This window comes from Mixophyes fleayi, chromosome 1, assembly GCF_038048845.1.
Source record: "Mixophyes fleayi isolate aMixFle1 chromosome 1, aMixFle1.hap1, whole genome shotgun sequence".
Classification (NCBI taxonomy): Eukaryota; Metazoa; Chordata; class Amphibia; order Anura; family Limnodynastidae; genus Mixophyes; species Mixophyes fleayi.
In genome coordinates this window covers 252,647,938-252,664,747 of record NC_134402.1, presented here as the reverse complement: position 1 = coordinate 252,664,747, position 16,810 = coordinate 252,647,938, and the positions used below count along the sequence as shown (strand labels likewise).

Here is a 16,810-nt window from a genome sequence, read left to right as displayed (position 1 = left end):
GAGGAGATATTAAGGCGGTTGGCCTCAATTTTGATGATATTTAGAGAACGCACTTCATCTGACAGGACAGAATGAGACTGCTATGTATGTATGTATGTGCTATTAGCCTGGAGGCCAGCCCAGCTGACGGCGGCCAAGAACATGCAGGTGAGGGTGGTACACAGACTGGCCACCATCTGGTCCCTCATTTATGACCAGCCGATAGCCCCTCACCAGGCCCAAATCAGCAGCACATTTCTTGCCAACTATCATCAGATGTCCTAGTAAAGCGTCCTCGGCAGGTTCTACTTCAGATAATTGGCTAATAGCTTTCTTAAGTACCATAAGGAAATGTGTTGGTGCTTCTGGAGCCACATCATGGAAAGCGATACATTGATCGTCTTCATAGGGGCTAATTCAATTGTGCAGAGAATAACGTAGCGTTAACAGTGTTACCGTTGATACGGTAAAACTAAACTGCGCATAATTACCCTTAATACGGTAATTTCAATAGTGGATTTTTACTTGCGGCTCCCTGAGCTGCGAGATGAAATCCAGGCTAAAATTACTCTATTAACGGTAATACTGTTAACGCCACGGTTTTCTCGGCGCAATTGAATTGGCCCCATGGATTATATTAACCAGGATTTCCTTACGGATAATTTTCCCGCATATGGTGTCACCACCGGGACGGGCTGTCTGTGCTTTGCTAATCTCATCTGCCATAGCTGCAGCATGATGACAGGCAGACCATTGGGAGGTGTTACTATTTTGTGATTGGTGCATTCAGTTTGTTTTTTTTGTGGGCGGGTTGTGCAGCGAAATCATCCAATGAAGTGGCGCTTTGTGGGTGGGCAGAGTCAGAGGAGAATGTGAAATAAATCACAGGAAGACGGATCTACAGCAACCTACTGAAATAAGTGCTGTGACAGACACAGGATCCCTGCACTTATTACAAAAAACAAGGGGAAAAACCCGCACCAGGATAAGTGTAAAGAGCACCTAATAAGATATTATGACAATGACCCGATCAGACCTCAGTCTGATTAGAGGGTGCACCCAACACTGTATTAAAATCTATACAAAGGGAAATGAAAAAGGGGGAGAGGGAAGAAAGACAGTGTAATCTGAGGTATTCCTATGGTACTCTAAAATATAACTTTTATTCGGTTCGTTAAAAGAAATGAAAGGAATGAAGCGAAATATTTCTTAAAAGTAAAAATAAAAATAAGTAACAAGGTGATTAAAAAGCAATTAAATTGCTGTGTCCCACCGTATCCTCATCAAAATAGCATTGTAGTATGTATAAATACACAATAGTATAGTTTCTGATAAGAGATATGTATATATCAGCTACAAAGAAAAAACAATTCTGTCTTGCTGTACACCTCAGTTGGTATCAAATATATATTGCTCGTGACAAGTGATGATTAATGGTGATATTGGTTATATAAACTGTATCTCGTCTGTTTAGCAGTCTTGTAAGTATATAACTCATGTGTAAAGTGCCTCCTAAAGAGTTCTATAACTTCCTCAAGGCAGCATTATGGTGCAACAATGGCATGAACATCAGCATAATACGCGGATGTGCGTTATTCCCATGCAGATGTCCTTAATAAGCAACCATGAATTTCGGTGTATTAAGTTGTAGTTGTTGTTACAACAACAAAAATAAGCTGTACGCGGCTGCAATAAAAGGCAGCAATGATCCTACATTGTAATAAGCACTGTATGCTATATCCTTACAAACATCTTCTTGGTTTGCAGTCATGGATTCTAGTATAAGGATCCAGTTGTTATTAGTTAATGCTAAAACAGACCGAGCTGTTATGAGGCTGCAGCGTTGCAACAGATTTGGCATAAGGTTGTAGGAATCGCGGGGTTTTGTGATAATTCCCTTCATAATATAATAACTTGGGAGCGATTTATAGAGAGAGCTGATAGTAAAGAGGGCTGGTGAGACGAGACGCTGATGCGCATTTCGTTCACTGGCTTTTTCAAGGCAGAATGATTCCAAGAAATTACATTTCTTAAATACACATCTCAATAGGTGTGGTTTTAATAAGAAGACCAATCAAAAAGTGTTTCTCGAGGTGGGTGTGTATGCACATCCCAGTAGGTGTGCTTTCGTTAAAGGGACCAATCAGTGGTGTTTTCCGGAATGAGTCAATATATACCATCCCCATTCCCCCCGTGGGTTTGATTGACAGTGAGAGTAGCCTATGACGACTGGTGTAATGAAAAGCAGATAATCTCATTGGTTTTTGACAATAAGGAATACGAAAGGTAATATTGTTTTCACTGTTTTCTCTCCCTGGTACTTAAGGCATCATTGTTATTTGCTTTGAGAAAAAAGGGGCCTCATGATACAAATCAAACAAGGTTAGTATGCACATATTATTATTGCGTGTACTGGGGAGAAAAAATCTCATTCGGGTAGAGAAGGTCCCCTTAGTGCGGCATGTTCGAAAGTATAGTAACCTGACATTGAGAGATTATATATATGATGCTTATAGAAATCAAAACTCCAATATTTATAAAATAGTATCCATTGATGAAACCAAAAGGGCTGCGTTATAGTATTAAAATCCGTTATTATAAGTTTTTATATAAGTATTGATCGATACTGTAGATATATGATGAAATCAAAGGGAGGCTTATATTGTTATGGTATTATGCTATATCATTTAATAATTCCATCAAACAGGAATGATATGTATATTCCTTATGTGATAGATTGATGATCATAGTCCTAAGGGAGGAGGGGATACCTATAGTAATAGTTTACTTAGAGGTAATCTTGATTAGGGGAAACTATGTTTTGAAATAATGACATCATAGAAAAGAGAAATAGCTATTATAGTCGTTGAGTCCATATGGAGCCATACTCCCCATTTGGAATATCATTTTGGTCTCTTTTTGAAGTAATTCTTTTTGTAAGTCGCCACCTCTAATCCCTAGATTAATTTTGACCATTGCAAATGCTTGTAATCCCTTGGGGTTACCTTGATGTACCAATAAAAAATGTTTTGCAACTGTGGTGAGTGTCCTGAATTTTTCTTGGTCCTTTTTACTATTCCTTATGTTGTTAATATGTTCAAGTACCCTTTTCTTAAAAGGTCTTGTGGTCATTCCAACATATCGCAATGAACATGGACATATAAGGCAGTAAACAACCCCTGCGGAGTTACAATTTAATAATTCCTGTATTTTCCACTCATAGTCAAATCTGTCTTTATACATTTTAGTGGGTGTCATGTATTGACACCCCTTACACATCCCACATTTCTCTTCGTCAACTAAATGATAATTGGTCATCAAGATTTTGCTTTAGATCCTGGTCGGTTAACAGAATATGCCAGTGTTTTTGAAATATTCCTTGTAATTGCAGCCACTCGGCACAAAAGGTGCCAATCATTCTCAATTTCGGATTCCCCTTATTGGTGTACCTCTTAGGGTAAATTAATGAGTCCCTGGTTGTATTTATGACTGATTTATTGGCATTTTTTAAAATCCTGTGACTATATCCTCTATGTTTTAGTCTTGTCATTAATTCGGAAGTTCTCTGGGAACATGTTTGTTGGTTAGAGCAGTTACGTTTAGTCCTCAATAGTTCACCTTTGGGAACTCCATGTAAGACTGGCAGAAAATGGGAACTCGTACAGTGTAATATGGTGTTTGTAGCCGTTTTTTAGCGAAAAATGACAGTTTCCAGAGTGCCCAAAGTTGTTTTATTAATAGTAAGATCGAGGAAATTGATAGAAAATTCATCAATTTCAGATGTTAGTCTCAGATTTAACTTGTTGGAATTCAGGATAGTAGTGAAAGTATGAAATTGATCAACCTCTCCATCCCAGATAATCATAATATCATCAATGTAACGTATCCACATTACAATGTGACTGGTGAATTCATCATTGGATTCTGTGAATACGAATTCTTGTTCCCACCAGCCCAGAAAAAGATTGGCATATGTGGGGGCACAACATGTGCCCATTGCCGTTCCTCTAATTTGGAGGTAGAATCTCTCATTAAAAACAAAGTAGTTCTTAGTAAGAATGAATTCTAAGAGTGTCAATATCAATTCATTAAATTCTACATTGATGTTCATATTAAGAAAGTAACGTACTGCTTCCACACCTTGTTCATGACCGATATTGGTATAGAGAGATTCTACATCATAGGAGGCAAGTTTGGTAGTTGGGCTACAACAATATCCTGGAAGTACATCCAGCGTATCTCTAACGTATGATTGTAGACCAGTCACATACGATCTTAAGTGACGGTATACAAATCTACTGGCGTTCTCTGTAAGCCCCTGGATACCTGATATGATCGGGCGTCCTGGTGGGTCAGTCTCATTCTTGTGAATCTTGGGAAGGGCATACATGGTGGGAATTTTAAGGTTCTTTACCATCAGGAATTCATGGTCAGATTTTTTAATAATTCCATTCTGTAGTGCTGAGTTGATGATTCGTTGATATAAGTTTAGAAAATTGGCCGTTGGATTAAATATAAATTGGCGATAACAAGCTGTATTATTTAGCTGTCGTTGAATTTCACCTATATATTTGTCCAAGGGCCAGATGACAATATTGCCCCCCTTATCGGAGGGTTTAATCACTACGTCATTCCAGCTTTGAATTTCTTTAAGGGCTTTAGACTCCGTAACATTAAGATTATTGGTAGTTAAGGATCTGCCCTTATTGGATTGAAAGAGAGAATCTAAGTCTCTTGATACTAAGTCCATGTAGACTTTCACTTGTTGACAGATTTTAGCATCAGGAAAGAAAGATGATTTTTTCTTTAGGGGAGCACGATCTTGTACTTCAATATTCCCAACAGCTGTATTGCTGCCTAGGTCGGTAAATTGTAATTCTTGAAGTATATCAAGCATTTCAAGGTCTTCTTCAGTATCAAGTGTAGTTGGTGACGATACGGGTTGTGAATTCTTGGAATCAGTATCTATAGTTAATCTATGACTACTGTAAAACGTCTTAAGGAGTAACTTTCTAGAGAGGAGATTCAGATCCTTCTCCCATTCGAAACGGTTCATAGTTTGAACCGGTGAAAATTTTAGTCCTTTACTAAGGAGGTTAATATGATGAGATCCTAGTTTCTTTTGAGAGAGGTTAATAACCCTTAGTTTGGAGTCTAAGTCCTCTGTCGCCTCTGACTCCTGCGGTAGCCAGCCCCTTCTTGTCTTCCTCTTCTCCTTCCTCGATTGTCTACCCCCACGTTGTATCTTTTTATATTTGGTTCCATGGCCATAAGGCCTCTTCCTAAAAAAGTGTCACGTGGTTCCCTATCCCTATCCCTGCACTTTGCACTTATAGCAGATAACACTGCTATATAACACTCTCCCCTCCCATTCAGTAAGCTGCTCATGTCAGAAGACTGCTTTCAGAGCCCTATTTTATATCATGGGGCTGTGTGGTATAGACATACCAGTATCCTAAATTACAGCATTTGCTTTTTCATTTGCCATATCAGTGTATAAATGTGTCCTCTTGTGTTTATAAAGGTTTTCTAAATGGAGATTCAGTGTAGTTATTAGTGTTAAAGAAAATGACGGTCCCCTGTAAGTTGGGATTTTTTTGGGCTTTTAAGGATTGGTTTGGGCTTGTTTTTCACTAAGTGGTTGCTTGTTTTTTTATTTCCGAGTTGGCAACCCTGGCTATTTCCTGCTTCGCTTTTGATTGCCCAGCAAGCATGTGAGCATGGAGCCACACAGAGAGGAGTCTCCAGTGCTGCAGCAATAAGGTAAGTGTGAATGAAAGGGGGCCCTGCTATTTGTGTGAATGACAGGGGAAGGGAGGCTGCTATTTGTGAGGGTGACAGGGAAGTGGGCCCTGCTATTTATGTGAGTGACAGGAAAGGGGGGCTGCTATTTGTGCTAGTGACAGGGGAGGGGGGCCCTGCTATACTGTGTGAGTGACAGGAGAGGGGGGCTTGTTATAGTACGTGAGTGACGGGGGGCCTGCTATACTGTGTGATTGACAGGGGAGGGGGGAACTGCTATACTGTGTAAGTGACAGCTGAGGGGGGGCACTGCTATTTGTGCTAGTGACAGGGGAGTGGGGGCCTGCTACACTGTGTGACTGACAGAGGATGGGGGGCCTGCTATAGTATGTGAGTGATGCGGGGGCCTACTATTCTATGTGAATGAAATGGGAAGTGGGTCCACTATACTGTGTGAAAGAAAAGAGGGTGGGCTGCCATAATGTGTAAGGGAGTGTTTTTTTTTAATATAATGTGTGATATGAAGGAAAAGAGTGGGGTTGTCTTAACAGTACATGGGTGGCGCTGAGTTTGAAGAGGAGGGATATTTATTAAATGTGAATATGAATTATTTAATGCCTGGGATGGTCGTGGGAAATGGTTATATTAAACGTAAATGCTGTTAATTTATTGCTTGGACTGTTTGGAGGGAGAGTAATAAGTTTATTTATTAAATGGGAATACTATTAAATTAATGTTGGGGCTGGATAGGTGACTAATTATTAAATGTGGGTGCTGTTGATTTTGTTCTAGGGATGGTTGGAGTTTTTTAAATGTCATGTACCCATTTTTTTTCCAATAGGGCCCCCAACACACTTCACAACCCTCTGTCAGTCTGCAGCCAAGTCTGTCCCCACCACTAGGGGCTCCAGTGAACACCTGACTGGCGGAGCAGACTCTGGGTTGCGCTGTATTTGCTAGAGGGGTTCCTAACATTATAACCGGCCAAAACAGAAATTCCGGAGACAAATTCAAAGGAGGAAAGCGGAAGCAAATCGTCTTCATTTCAAGTTCTTGCTGGCCATCTTGACACCGTGTATCAAATGATCCAGGGATTGGCACAGCGTTTGTCAGCTCAAGAAGAGGCCTCCAGAGACCCGCAACCTCAGGAAGCCTCCTCTGGCATATCTCCAGAGCCGAAGTTAAATTTGCCTGATAGGTTCTCATGAAACAGGTCCGTTTTTCACAACTTTAAAGAGGGTTGCAAGTTATATTTCCGTCTGAGACCGCGCTCTTCTGGGTATGAACAGCAAAAAATAGGAATTGTTATCTCCCTACTCCAGGGCGACCCTCAGTCTTGGGCTTTCTCCCTTTCACCAACAAGTCTAGCCTTACAAACAGTGGATGCCTTCTTCCAGGCCTTGGCGTTGCTATACGACGACCCAGACAGAGTGGCCTCAGCTGAATCTCATCTCCGGGCATTAAGGCAAGGACTTCGTTCCGCTGAGGAATATTGTGCGGAATTCCGGCGTTGGTCTACTGATTGTGCCTGGAATGATCCGGCACTATGGAGTCAATTCCGTTTGGGCCTTACCGAGCAAATTAAGGACTCTCTTGTTCAGTATCCTGTAACCGCCTCACTTGAAGATTTAATGCAGCTTGTCATTAAAATTGACCATCAAATTAGAGAGCGGAAAGCTGAATGTGAGTCATCATTTCCTCCTGGCTCATCACCCAGTTCCGGTTCTCCTTTGCTAGAGACCCCTGAACCCATGCTGACGGGTGTTAGTCGCCTGCCTCCGGAGGACTGCTCCAGAAGACGCTCACTAGGCCTTTGCTTGTATTGTGGCTAATCAGGTCACCTAGTGCTTTCCTGTCCTAGCAAAGCAGGAAAACGCCTAGACTCAAGTGCTGGAGAAGAGGTGCGTTTGGGTCTCCAAGTAATCTCTTCGGAAAACTCTCTGCTAGTCCCTGCACGCTTAGCCTTTGGACATCGTTCCACTGACTTTGCGGCCTTCCTTGATAGCGGTGCAGCAGGTAACTTTCTGGATATTCTGTTGGCTCAAACCCTTGGAATTCCCAAAGTCAAATTGGATTCGAGCATCACTGCCTGCAGTTTGGATGGTAATCCCCTGGTTGGGGGCCGAATACTTGCCAAGACTCCTTTGGTCTGCTTATCTGTAGGAGCTCTCCATACTGAAGAAATTACATTCTTCCTGATCACTTGTCCCTCCGCTCCTTTGATTCTGGGGTATCCATGGCTGCAAAGTCATAATCCCCTTATTGATTGGAAAAGAGGGGAGATCATCCATTGGAGTCCAGAGTGCTCTACCTCTTGCTTGATCCTGCCTCTCAGAACTTTGCAGCCCAGTCCGGAACTGTTGCCTGCACCCTACCAAGACATCAGTGATGTGTTCTGTTAACAGAAGGCTGACTCTCTCCGGCCTCACCGGGACTATGACTGCGCTATCGAGCTTGTGCCGGGTTCAAAATTGCCCAAAGGGCGTCTGTATTCTTTGTCTGCCCCTGAAACGCAAGCCATGGAACAGTATGTGGAGGAGAACCTAAAGAAAGGATTCATCCGCCCCTCCAAATCTTCTGTAGATGCTGGATGTTTCTTCGTGGCCAAAACGGACGGTAGTCTGAGACCCTGCATCTACTACCGTGGGCTGAATGAAATCACAACTAAAAATACTTATCCGCTGCCCTTGATTTCTGTTCTGTTTGACCAGCTCAAGTCTGCCACCATCTTCTCTAAGATTGACCTGCGGGGCGCTTATAATCTCATCCGCATCAGACAGGGAGACGAATGGAGGACGGCCTTTAATACCCTCTATTATTATTATTATTATTATTAATATTTATTTATAAGGCGCCACAAGGCATCCGCAGCGCCGTTCAGAGACAAACAAAATCACAATACAATGGGAGACAGCACAGTACAGTAAACACAGCAACTCAGTACGCTCAATGCACAGCTAGAGAGGGCGGGGAAGGGGGAAGGAGGATCCGCAAACGACGGGGCCCAAGAAGGAGGGCGCGGAAGACAGGGAGACTCCCAGGGGGGGGAGAGGGAGCGAGAGTGGACGTGGGGTGGAGGACCCTCGAGGAGGAGGGCTAAGTAGCTGGAGAGCAGAGTTAGAAGTGGTGGAAACAGGAGGAGAGATGGCCCTGCTCAGAGGAGCGTACAATCTAAGGGGAGGGGTGGAAAGACAGAGAGACGCAGGGGAGAGAGGGAGAGTAGGGGGACAGAGGCAGAAGATAAGGTAGGAAGTTAAGTGGGAGACAGAAAGGCTTTAAGAAAAAGGTGGGTTTTTAGGGCCCGTTTGAAGCTGGACAGATTAGGGGAAGTTCTGATGGAGGGAGGGAGCTTGTTCCAGTGGAGGGGGGCAGCGCGGGCGATGTTTTGGATACGCGCGTGGGAGGAGGTTATAAGGGGGGAAGAGAGGCGACGGTCAGAGGCAGAACGGAGAGGGCGGGATGGAGCATGAATAGAGAGGAGGGTGGAGATGTAGGGCGCAGTGGAGTTGGCGAGGGCCTTGTAGGTGAGTGTGAGGAGCTTAAAGAGGATTCTGAAGGGGAATGGGAGCCAGTGAAGGGCTAGGTAGAGGGGGGAGACAAAAGAGGAGCGGCGAGAGAGGAAAATAAGCCTAGCTGCAGCGTTAAGGACGGATCGAAGGGGATCGAGATGAGAGTGGGGGAGGCCAGTGAGGAGGAGGTTGCAGTAGTCCAGGCGGGAGATGATCAGAGAGTGGATAAGGCATTTGGTGGCATCTTGGGAGAGGAAGGACCGGATGCGAGCGATGTTGCGCAGCTGGAAGCGGCAGGATTTAGCAAGAGAGAGGATGTGGGGGCCAAAGGAGAGAGAGGAGTCGAGGATGACACCAAGGCAGCGAAGTTGGGGGACAGGGGAGATAGAGGTGTTGTCGACAGTGATGGAGAGGTCAGAATGGGATGGGGTATGAGAGGGAGGAAAAACTATGAGCTCAGTTTTGGCAAGGTTAAGTTTGAGGAATCGAGAGGACATCCAGGAGGAGATGGCAGAGAGGCAGGCGGACACCCTAGAGAGGAGGGAGGGAGAGAGATCAGGAGAGGAGAGGTATAGTTGAGTGTCGTCAGCGTAAAGGTGGTAGCTGAAGCCGAAGGAGCTGATGAGTTCACCCAGGGAGGAGGTGTATAGAGAGAAGAGTAAGGGTCCCAGAACAGAGCCCTGAGGGACCCCGACTGGAAGGGTGGATGGGGGGGAGAGAGACCCAGAGGTGGTGAAAGAGAAGGAACGGTGAGTAAGGTAAGAGGTGAACCAGGACAGGACTGGGCCGGAGAGGCCGAAAGACTGGAGGGTGTGAAGGAGGAGGGGGTGGTCAACGGTGTCAAAGGCTGCAGAGAGGTCAAGGAGGATGAGAAGGGAGAAGTGGCCCCTGGCTTTTGCAGAGAGGAGGTCATTGGTGACTTTAGCCAGGGCAGTTTCAGTGGAGTGGAGGGGGCGGAAACCAGACTGGAGAGGATCAAGGAGGGAGGATTCAGAAAGGTAGGAGGTGAGACGGCTGCAGACGAGCCTCTCGAGAATTTTGGAGGCAAAAGGGAGAAGAGATATGGGGCGATAGTTCGAGAGAGAAGTGGGGTCGAGATTAGGTTTCTTAAGAATGGGGGATACGAGAGCATGTTTGAAGGAGGAGGGGAAGATGCCAGTGGAGAGGGAGAGATTAAAGAGGTGAGCGAGGTGGGAGCAGGTGGTGGGGGAAAGGGAGCGAAGAAGGTGGGAGGGGATGGGATCCAGGGGGCAGGTAGTGGGGGGGGAGGATGAAATGAGAGAGTGGACTTCCTCGCCGGTGGTGGGACGGAAGGAGTGGAGGGGAAGGTGGTTGGGGGGGAGGACAGAAGAGTGGGAGGGGTGGAAGAGAGAGTGCAGGAGGAGATTTCAAGTCGGATGGCCTCGATTTTAGAGGAGAAGAAGGAGGCGAAATCAGAGGCAGTCAGGGAGGAGGGGGTGGGGGGAGGGGAGGGGGCCAAGAGAGTGCTGAAGGTGGCAAAAAGGCGGCGGGGGTTAGAGGACTGGGAAGAGATGAGGGATTTAAAGAAAGATTGTTTAGCGAGTGAGAGGGCAGAGCTGTAGGATGAAAGGATGAATTTAAAGTGGAGGAAGTCAGCCAGGGAGCGGGATTTTCTCCAGTGACGTTCGGCGGAACGGGAGCATTTTTGGAGGAAGCGGGTAAATTTGGAGTGCCAGGGTTGGGGTCTGGAGCAGCGGGGGTGGACGGAGTGGGCAGGGGCGACCGCGTCCAGAGCGGAGGTGAGGGTGTGATTGTAGAGGGAGACCGCCTGGTTGGGGCAGGCCTGGGAGAAAAGGGGAGAAAAGAGGGTATCGAGAGAGGAGGACAGAGAGGCAGGGTCAAGAGCATCGAGGTTGCGTATGGACAGAGTAGGTTTTGGCAGGGGGAGGGGAGCAGGAGAAGAGGAGAGAGAGAAGGAGAGAAGATGGTGGTTGGATAGAGGAAAGGGAGAGATGGAGAAGTCGGAGAGATTACATAGGTAGGTAAATGCCTCTATGGGCATCATGAATATTTGGTGATGCCATTTGGATTGTGTAACGCCCCAACAGTCTTCCAAGATCTAATCAATGACATCTTACGAGAATTCTTGGGTAAGACCGTGGTGGTGTATTTAGATGATATTTTAATTTATTCACAGTCCTTATCCCAGCACCGCCAACACGTTTGGGAAGTTCTGGAGAAGTTACGTCAACACCATCTTTACGCAAAATTGGAGAAGTGCGAGTTCAAAGTCCCCAGGGTGGCCTTCTTAGGCTACATCATTTCTTCTTCTGGTTTCTCCTTGGACCCCAGTAAAGTCCAAGCAATTCAGGACTGGGTTCTTCCTACTAACCTCAAGGCGATCCAAAGGTTCCTTGGCTTCGCCAACTATTACCAGAGGTTTATACGTTCTTTTTCTTCTTTGGTGGCTCCTATTACTGCCCTCACACAGAAGGGCGCAGACCCAGCTAATTGGTCTTCGGAGGCTTTGGCGAGCTTTTCTGCCTTTAAAGTCGCCTTCACATCTGCACCTGTTCTCAGGCACCCAGATCCGGAGCTCCCGTTCATTGTAGAAGTAGACGCCTCAGATGTAGGAGGAGGCGCCATTCTCTCTCAAAGAGATCCTCAAAGCAACAAATTGCACCCATGTGCATATCTGTCCAGGAAATTCTCATCTGCTGAAATTAATTATGATGTTGGGAATAGAGAGTTATTGGCCATCAAGTGGGCCCTCGAAGAATGGCGGCATTGGTTAGAAGGAGCACACTATTACCATCTTCACTGACCATAAAAACCTTCAGTATATTCAGACCGCCAAAACTCTAAATCCTCGACAGGCCCGCTGGGCTGTTTTTTTCACCCGGTTCAACTTTCTAATCACTTACCATCCAGGATCAAAGAATATCAAGGTTGATTCCCTGTCTCTGAGTTTTTCAGCCTCCTGATCCGCAACCTATAATCTTCTCGACCTCCATTCATATCGGGCTAACTCAGGATTTTCGGGCCACACGCCGCCACTTCCAGAAGATTGCTCCAGCTCAGACTCCTACTAATAAATTGTTTGTTCCGGTTCATGTGAGGAAGTCTGTCCTTATTGAATGCCACGATAATCGCTTAGCAGGTCATCCTGGAATCCATAGGACCATAGAATTACTTTCCTGCTGGCTTTGGTGGCCCACCTTGTCTGCCAATATGGAAAGGTATGTCCGTGCCTGTCCAGAATGCGCCAGTAACAAATCCTCCAGAATCCGTTCTCCTGGTCAACTGCTACCCTTGTCCACTCCCAACAGGCCTTGGACCCATATTTCCATGGACTTTATAGTTGACCTCCCATTGTTCTCAGGTCATAGCACCATTTGGGTAGTCATTGACCGATTCAGCAAGATGGCACACTTTGTTCCCTTACCCAAGTTGCCGGATGCCAGAAGTTTGGCCACCTTGTTCATCACTCATGTCTTCCGTCTCTACAGCCTCCCAGAGGACATCGTCTCGGACCAAGGGTCCCAGTTCATTGCACAGTTTTGGAGGTCTTTCTGCAATTCCCTCGGATTCAAGATCAGTTTGTCCTCAGCTTACAACTCTCAGTCAAATGGTCAGACGGAAAGAACCAATCAATCCTTGGAACAGTTCCTGCGCATTTATGTTTCCAAGTTCCATGATAACTGGTCCTCTCTCTTAAACTGGGCAGAGTTTTCTTACAACAATTCTTGCCATTCTGCAACACGTACCTCCCCGTTTTTCTGCCATCTCGGGTTCCACCCGAAGGCTAACTCTTTTTCTTCTGCTGTTACCGTTGGTGATTCTGGGACACCTACTATTATACCCCGGTTGAAGTCCGTCTGGAAGAGGGTACATTTCGCACTATGTCAAGCCTCCCTCAGATCCAAAACCTTCTCTGATCATCACTGTGGTCCGTGTACATTGAAAGTGGGGGATCAAGTCTGGTTGTCCACACGGAACATCAAATTGAGGCAACCTTGCAGGAAACTAGGGCCCCGATACATTGGACCATTTTCAATTGAGAAAAGGATAAACCCAGTGGCGTTCAGGCTTAAATTACCACCTTCTTTAAAAATACCCTGCACATTCCATTGCTCTCTTCTGAAAAAAGCTGTCTCTCCTAGCACGTTCAGTCAGCCTTCTTCAAATAGGCTTCGGCCTCTTTTTGTGAATGGACAGCGTGAGTTTATCGTTGAAAAAATTCTGGACTTAAGGAAAGTTCAAGGGCAGGTCCAGCTCTTAGTCCATTGGAAGGGTTACGGCCCAGAAGAGCGAACTTGGATACCACAGAAACGTCTCCATGCTGAGAGACTCATAAAGGAATTCTTTAAGAAATTTCCCACTAAACCAGGGTGTCGGGGTGCCTTGACCCCTCCTCAAGGGGGGGGTACTGTCACGAGCTGCGTGAACTAGCAGCCGGGCGTGTACTTTAGTTTCTGTGCTCTGTTTTTATCCTTGTGGAATAGATGTTAGAGGGTGTAGGGACATCCTCCAACACCAGGGGGAGCTCCATATGATTTAAACTGGTTCACTAATATTTTTATACATGCTTCCTGGTTATGTTATTACCTATGCTAGTTCTAGCTAGTAATTAATTAGCTGCCTCCTGAGACTGATTGTCAGCCCGATCCTCCTCTGTCCTGATTGGCTCTTAGGACTATTTAAGGCAGTGAGATCTGGGCCTCAGTGCCGGTTATAGCGTCCAGTTTGCCTGTCAGCCTAACCTGCTCCTGCATTGTATTAGTGAATCCTGTTGGACTGATTGCCTGTGTATGACCCCGTGCCTGGATTTGGACCCTGCCTGTGTTTCTTGTGACCCCGATCTCTGGCGTGTTTACCGACCTTTTTGTTTGCTCGTGACCCTTGACCTCGGCCTGTTTACTGGATCTGTTGTCTGCTGCCAACCCTTGACCCTTGCTTGGACTCCACTTCGCTTGCCTGGGTTCTCCCTAGTTGGTACACACTTCACGACCCTCTGTCAGTCTGCAGCCAAGTCTGTCCCCACCACTAGGGGCTCCAGTTAACACCTGACTGGCAGAGCAGACTCCGGGTTGTGCTGTATCGGCTAGAGGGGTTACTAACACCGTACATGGCATAACAGGATAGAGCAAAAAAGACAAAAAAGTACAGTAACAATATAGGCAGTTTACAACAGGAACCAGCACTAAAGCTGCTAAGTTGGTGATAGCATCTCACTAAAACATGTGGCAAGAGGCAAGAGGAGAGGGGAGAGAAAAGGGAATAAATCAACATAATCTGGACCTGTACCCAGTAAAGTGAGTGCAGAAAACACAATCAGAGTCACTGATTGAGGAAAGGCATACTTGCCTACTTTTGCAAATTTCTTTCCGGGAGAGGGGAGTGACTGGAAGTCGGGAGGGGCTGGGGCGCAGTCAATCGTGTCATTTTGGAAACTAACTGGGTAAAACAGACAAATAGGTGAGAAGGCCCTGCTTGCAAGCTTACAATCTATGGGACAATGTGAGTTTGATACATGAGGTTAAGTCTACATTTTGCATTTCGGTCCAGCCAGACTGTAAATGTAAAAATGATTCGTAAGCTAAATGATCCTGTCACACAACAATATTGGTCAGGGGGTAGTTGTCTTGTGTGAAATTGTGTAACAGGTGGTAATAGGGTAATCTAGTGAGGTTAAAAGGCTGGTTGAGAAATATTATAAGCTTGTCTGAAAAGGTGGGTTTTCAGAGAACGCTTGAAAGTTTGTAGACCAGAGGAGAGTCTTATTGTGCGAGGGAGTGAATTCCATAGAGTGGATGCAGCCCGAAAAAAGTCCTGTAACCGGGAATGGGAGGATGTAATGAGGGTGGATGAGAGACTCAGATCTTGTGCAGAACAGAGTTGCCGAGTGGGAGATATTTTGAGACAAGAGAGGAGATGTATGTTGGTGCAGTTTTGTTGATGGCCTTGTAGGTTAGTAAAAGTATTTTATATTGGATTTGGTAGAAAACAGGCAACCAGTGTAGAGACATACAGAGTGATTCAGCAGAATAATAACGATTTGCATGAAATATTAATCTTGCCACTGCATGAAAAAAAGATTGTAGGGGTTTCAGTCTGTTTTGGGGAAGAACAGTAAGGAGGGAATTGCAATAGTCAATGCGGGAGATGATAACTGTATGAATTAAGGTTTTTGTAGGGTCTTGTGTAAGATATGTTCGTATTCTGCAAATGTTTTTCAGATGTACATAACATGATTTAGATATAGAGTCGATGTGAGAAGGATAGTTCTGAGTCAAAGATCACACCTTGGCAGCGAGCTTGAGAGGTGGGGTTTAAGGTCATGTTATCAACATAGATAGAAATGTCAGGTATGCTCTTGTTGGTGGATGGGAATATTATTAACTCCGTTTTAGAAAGATTGAGCTTGAGTCGGCGAGATGACATTCAAAATGAAATAACAGAAAGCCAGTTAGTTAGATGGGACAACACAGATGTCGAGAGATCAGGAGAGGATAGTTAAATTTGGGTATAATCCTTATAAAGATGATACTGAAATCCAAAGGAGCTTATTAGATTTCCAAGAGAAGCGGTATAGATAGAGAACAGCAGAGGACCTAGCACTGAGACTTGTGGTACTCCAACTGATAAAGGAAGCGGAGCAGAGGTGGCCCCAGAGAAATTAACAGTGAAAGAGCGATTAGAAAGGTAGGATGAAAACCAGGATACAACAGCATCTTGAAGACCTAGGGATTGCAGTGTTTGTATGAGAAGAGAGTGTTCAATGGTGTCAAATGCATCAGAGAGATTAAGGAGATTTAGGAGAGAGTAATTGTGTTTAGTTTTAGCAGTGATCAGATCATTGACAACCTTAGTCAACACAGTCTCTGTGGAGTGTCGATAACGAAAGCCAGACTGAAGAGGATCCAACAGGTTGTTTGCGGAAAGGAAGCGTGTGTTAAAAGTCAGTGTGTGCTAAGCATTTTAAATTAAAGCGCTTTGTGTTTTCCAACAAGTCAGGTGAGGGCACGGGAGTGTGGATGAACAAGTCAGGGGAGGGCACAGGTGTGTGAGTATACAAGTCAGGGGAGGGCACATTTGGGTAGGTGCAAAAGTCAGGCAAGGGCACAGTCACATGCATAAATGCAATAATGGTGTACATAAGAATCTAAATTATAGATTTTGAAAGGCAAAAGGGAACAAAAATAGAAAGGGAACACTTGGTGTAAAGGAAGATATATAAACTTAGCAAGTAAATGAGGAAATATAAATTCTATCCACTCCAATGTATAAAAGCCCAAAAAAAAATATATAGATTTATCCCATGTTCCTCCTCAAGTATTCACAAAACATGCTTCATCAGTTCCCAGACATAAAACAATTTTCTGCCCTTGTTCTAGTGTATTGTCTGTATACAGTGCTGCTGGGGAAATAGTCACAGACAAGCACTAGCAGTTATTGCGCAAAATGTAAATTCTCACATTCATAAAAAATGCCAAAAAAATGGATATCTCCTAAATGTTCCTCTGACAATCCCTTGTGCAAGATTCATAAAAGAAAATAAGTGGAGATTAACTTTAAAAATATTTATTGTGCATTTTTGATGGGGGGCTCCTGAACTT

At 44.9% G+C, this 16,810-nt stretch overlaps 1 protein-coding gene across 1 annotated transcript; it reads right to left on the bottom strand.

Moving 5' to 3' along the window:
• Nucleotides 1-102: 102 nt before the first annotated feature.
• Nucleotides 103-705, bottom strand: LOC142107773 (adenosine 5'-monophosphoramidase HINT1-like). The gene is made up of 2 exons (XM_075191394.1): nucleotides 611-705; nucleotides 103-388 (listed from the first exon to the last, which is right to left on the bottom strand). The coding sequence occupies exons 1-2, from the start codon at nucleotides 703-705 to the stop codon at nucleotides 103-105; spliced, it is 381 nt and encodes a 126-aa protein (XP_075047495.1).
• Between the last annotated feature and the right edge of the window lie 16,105 nt (nucleotides 706-16,810).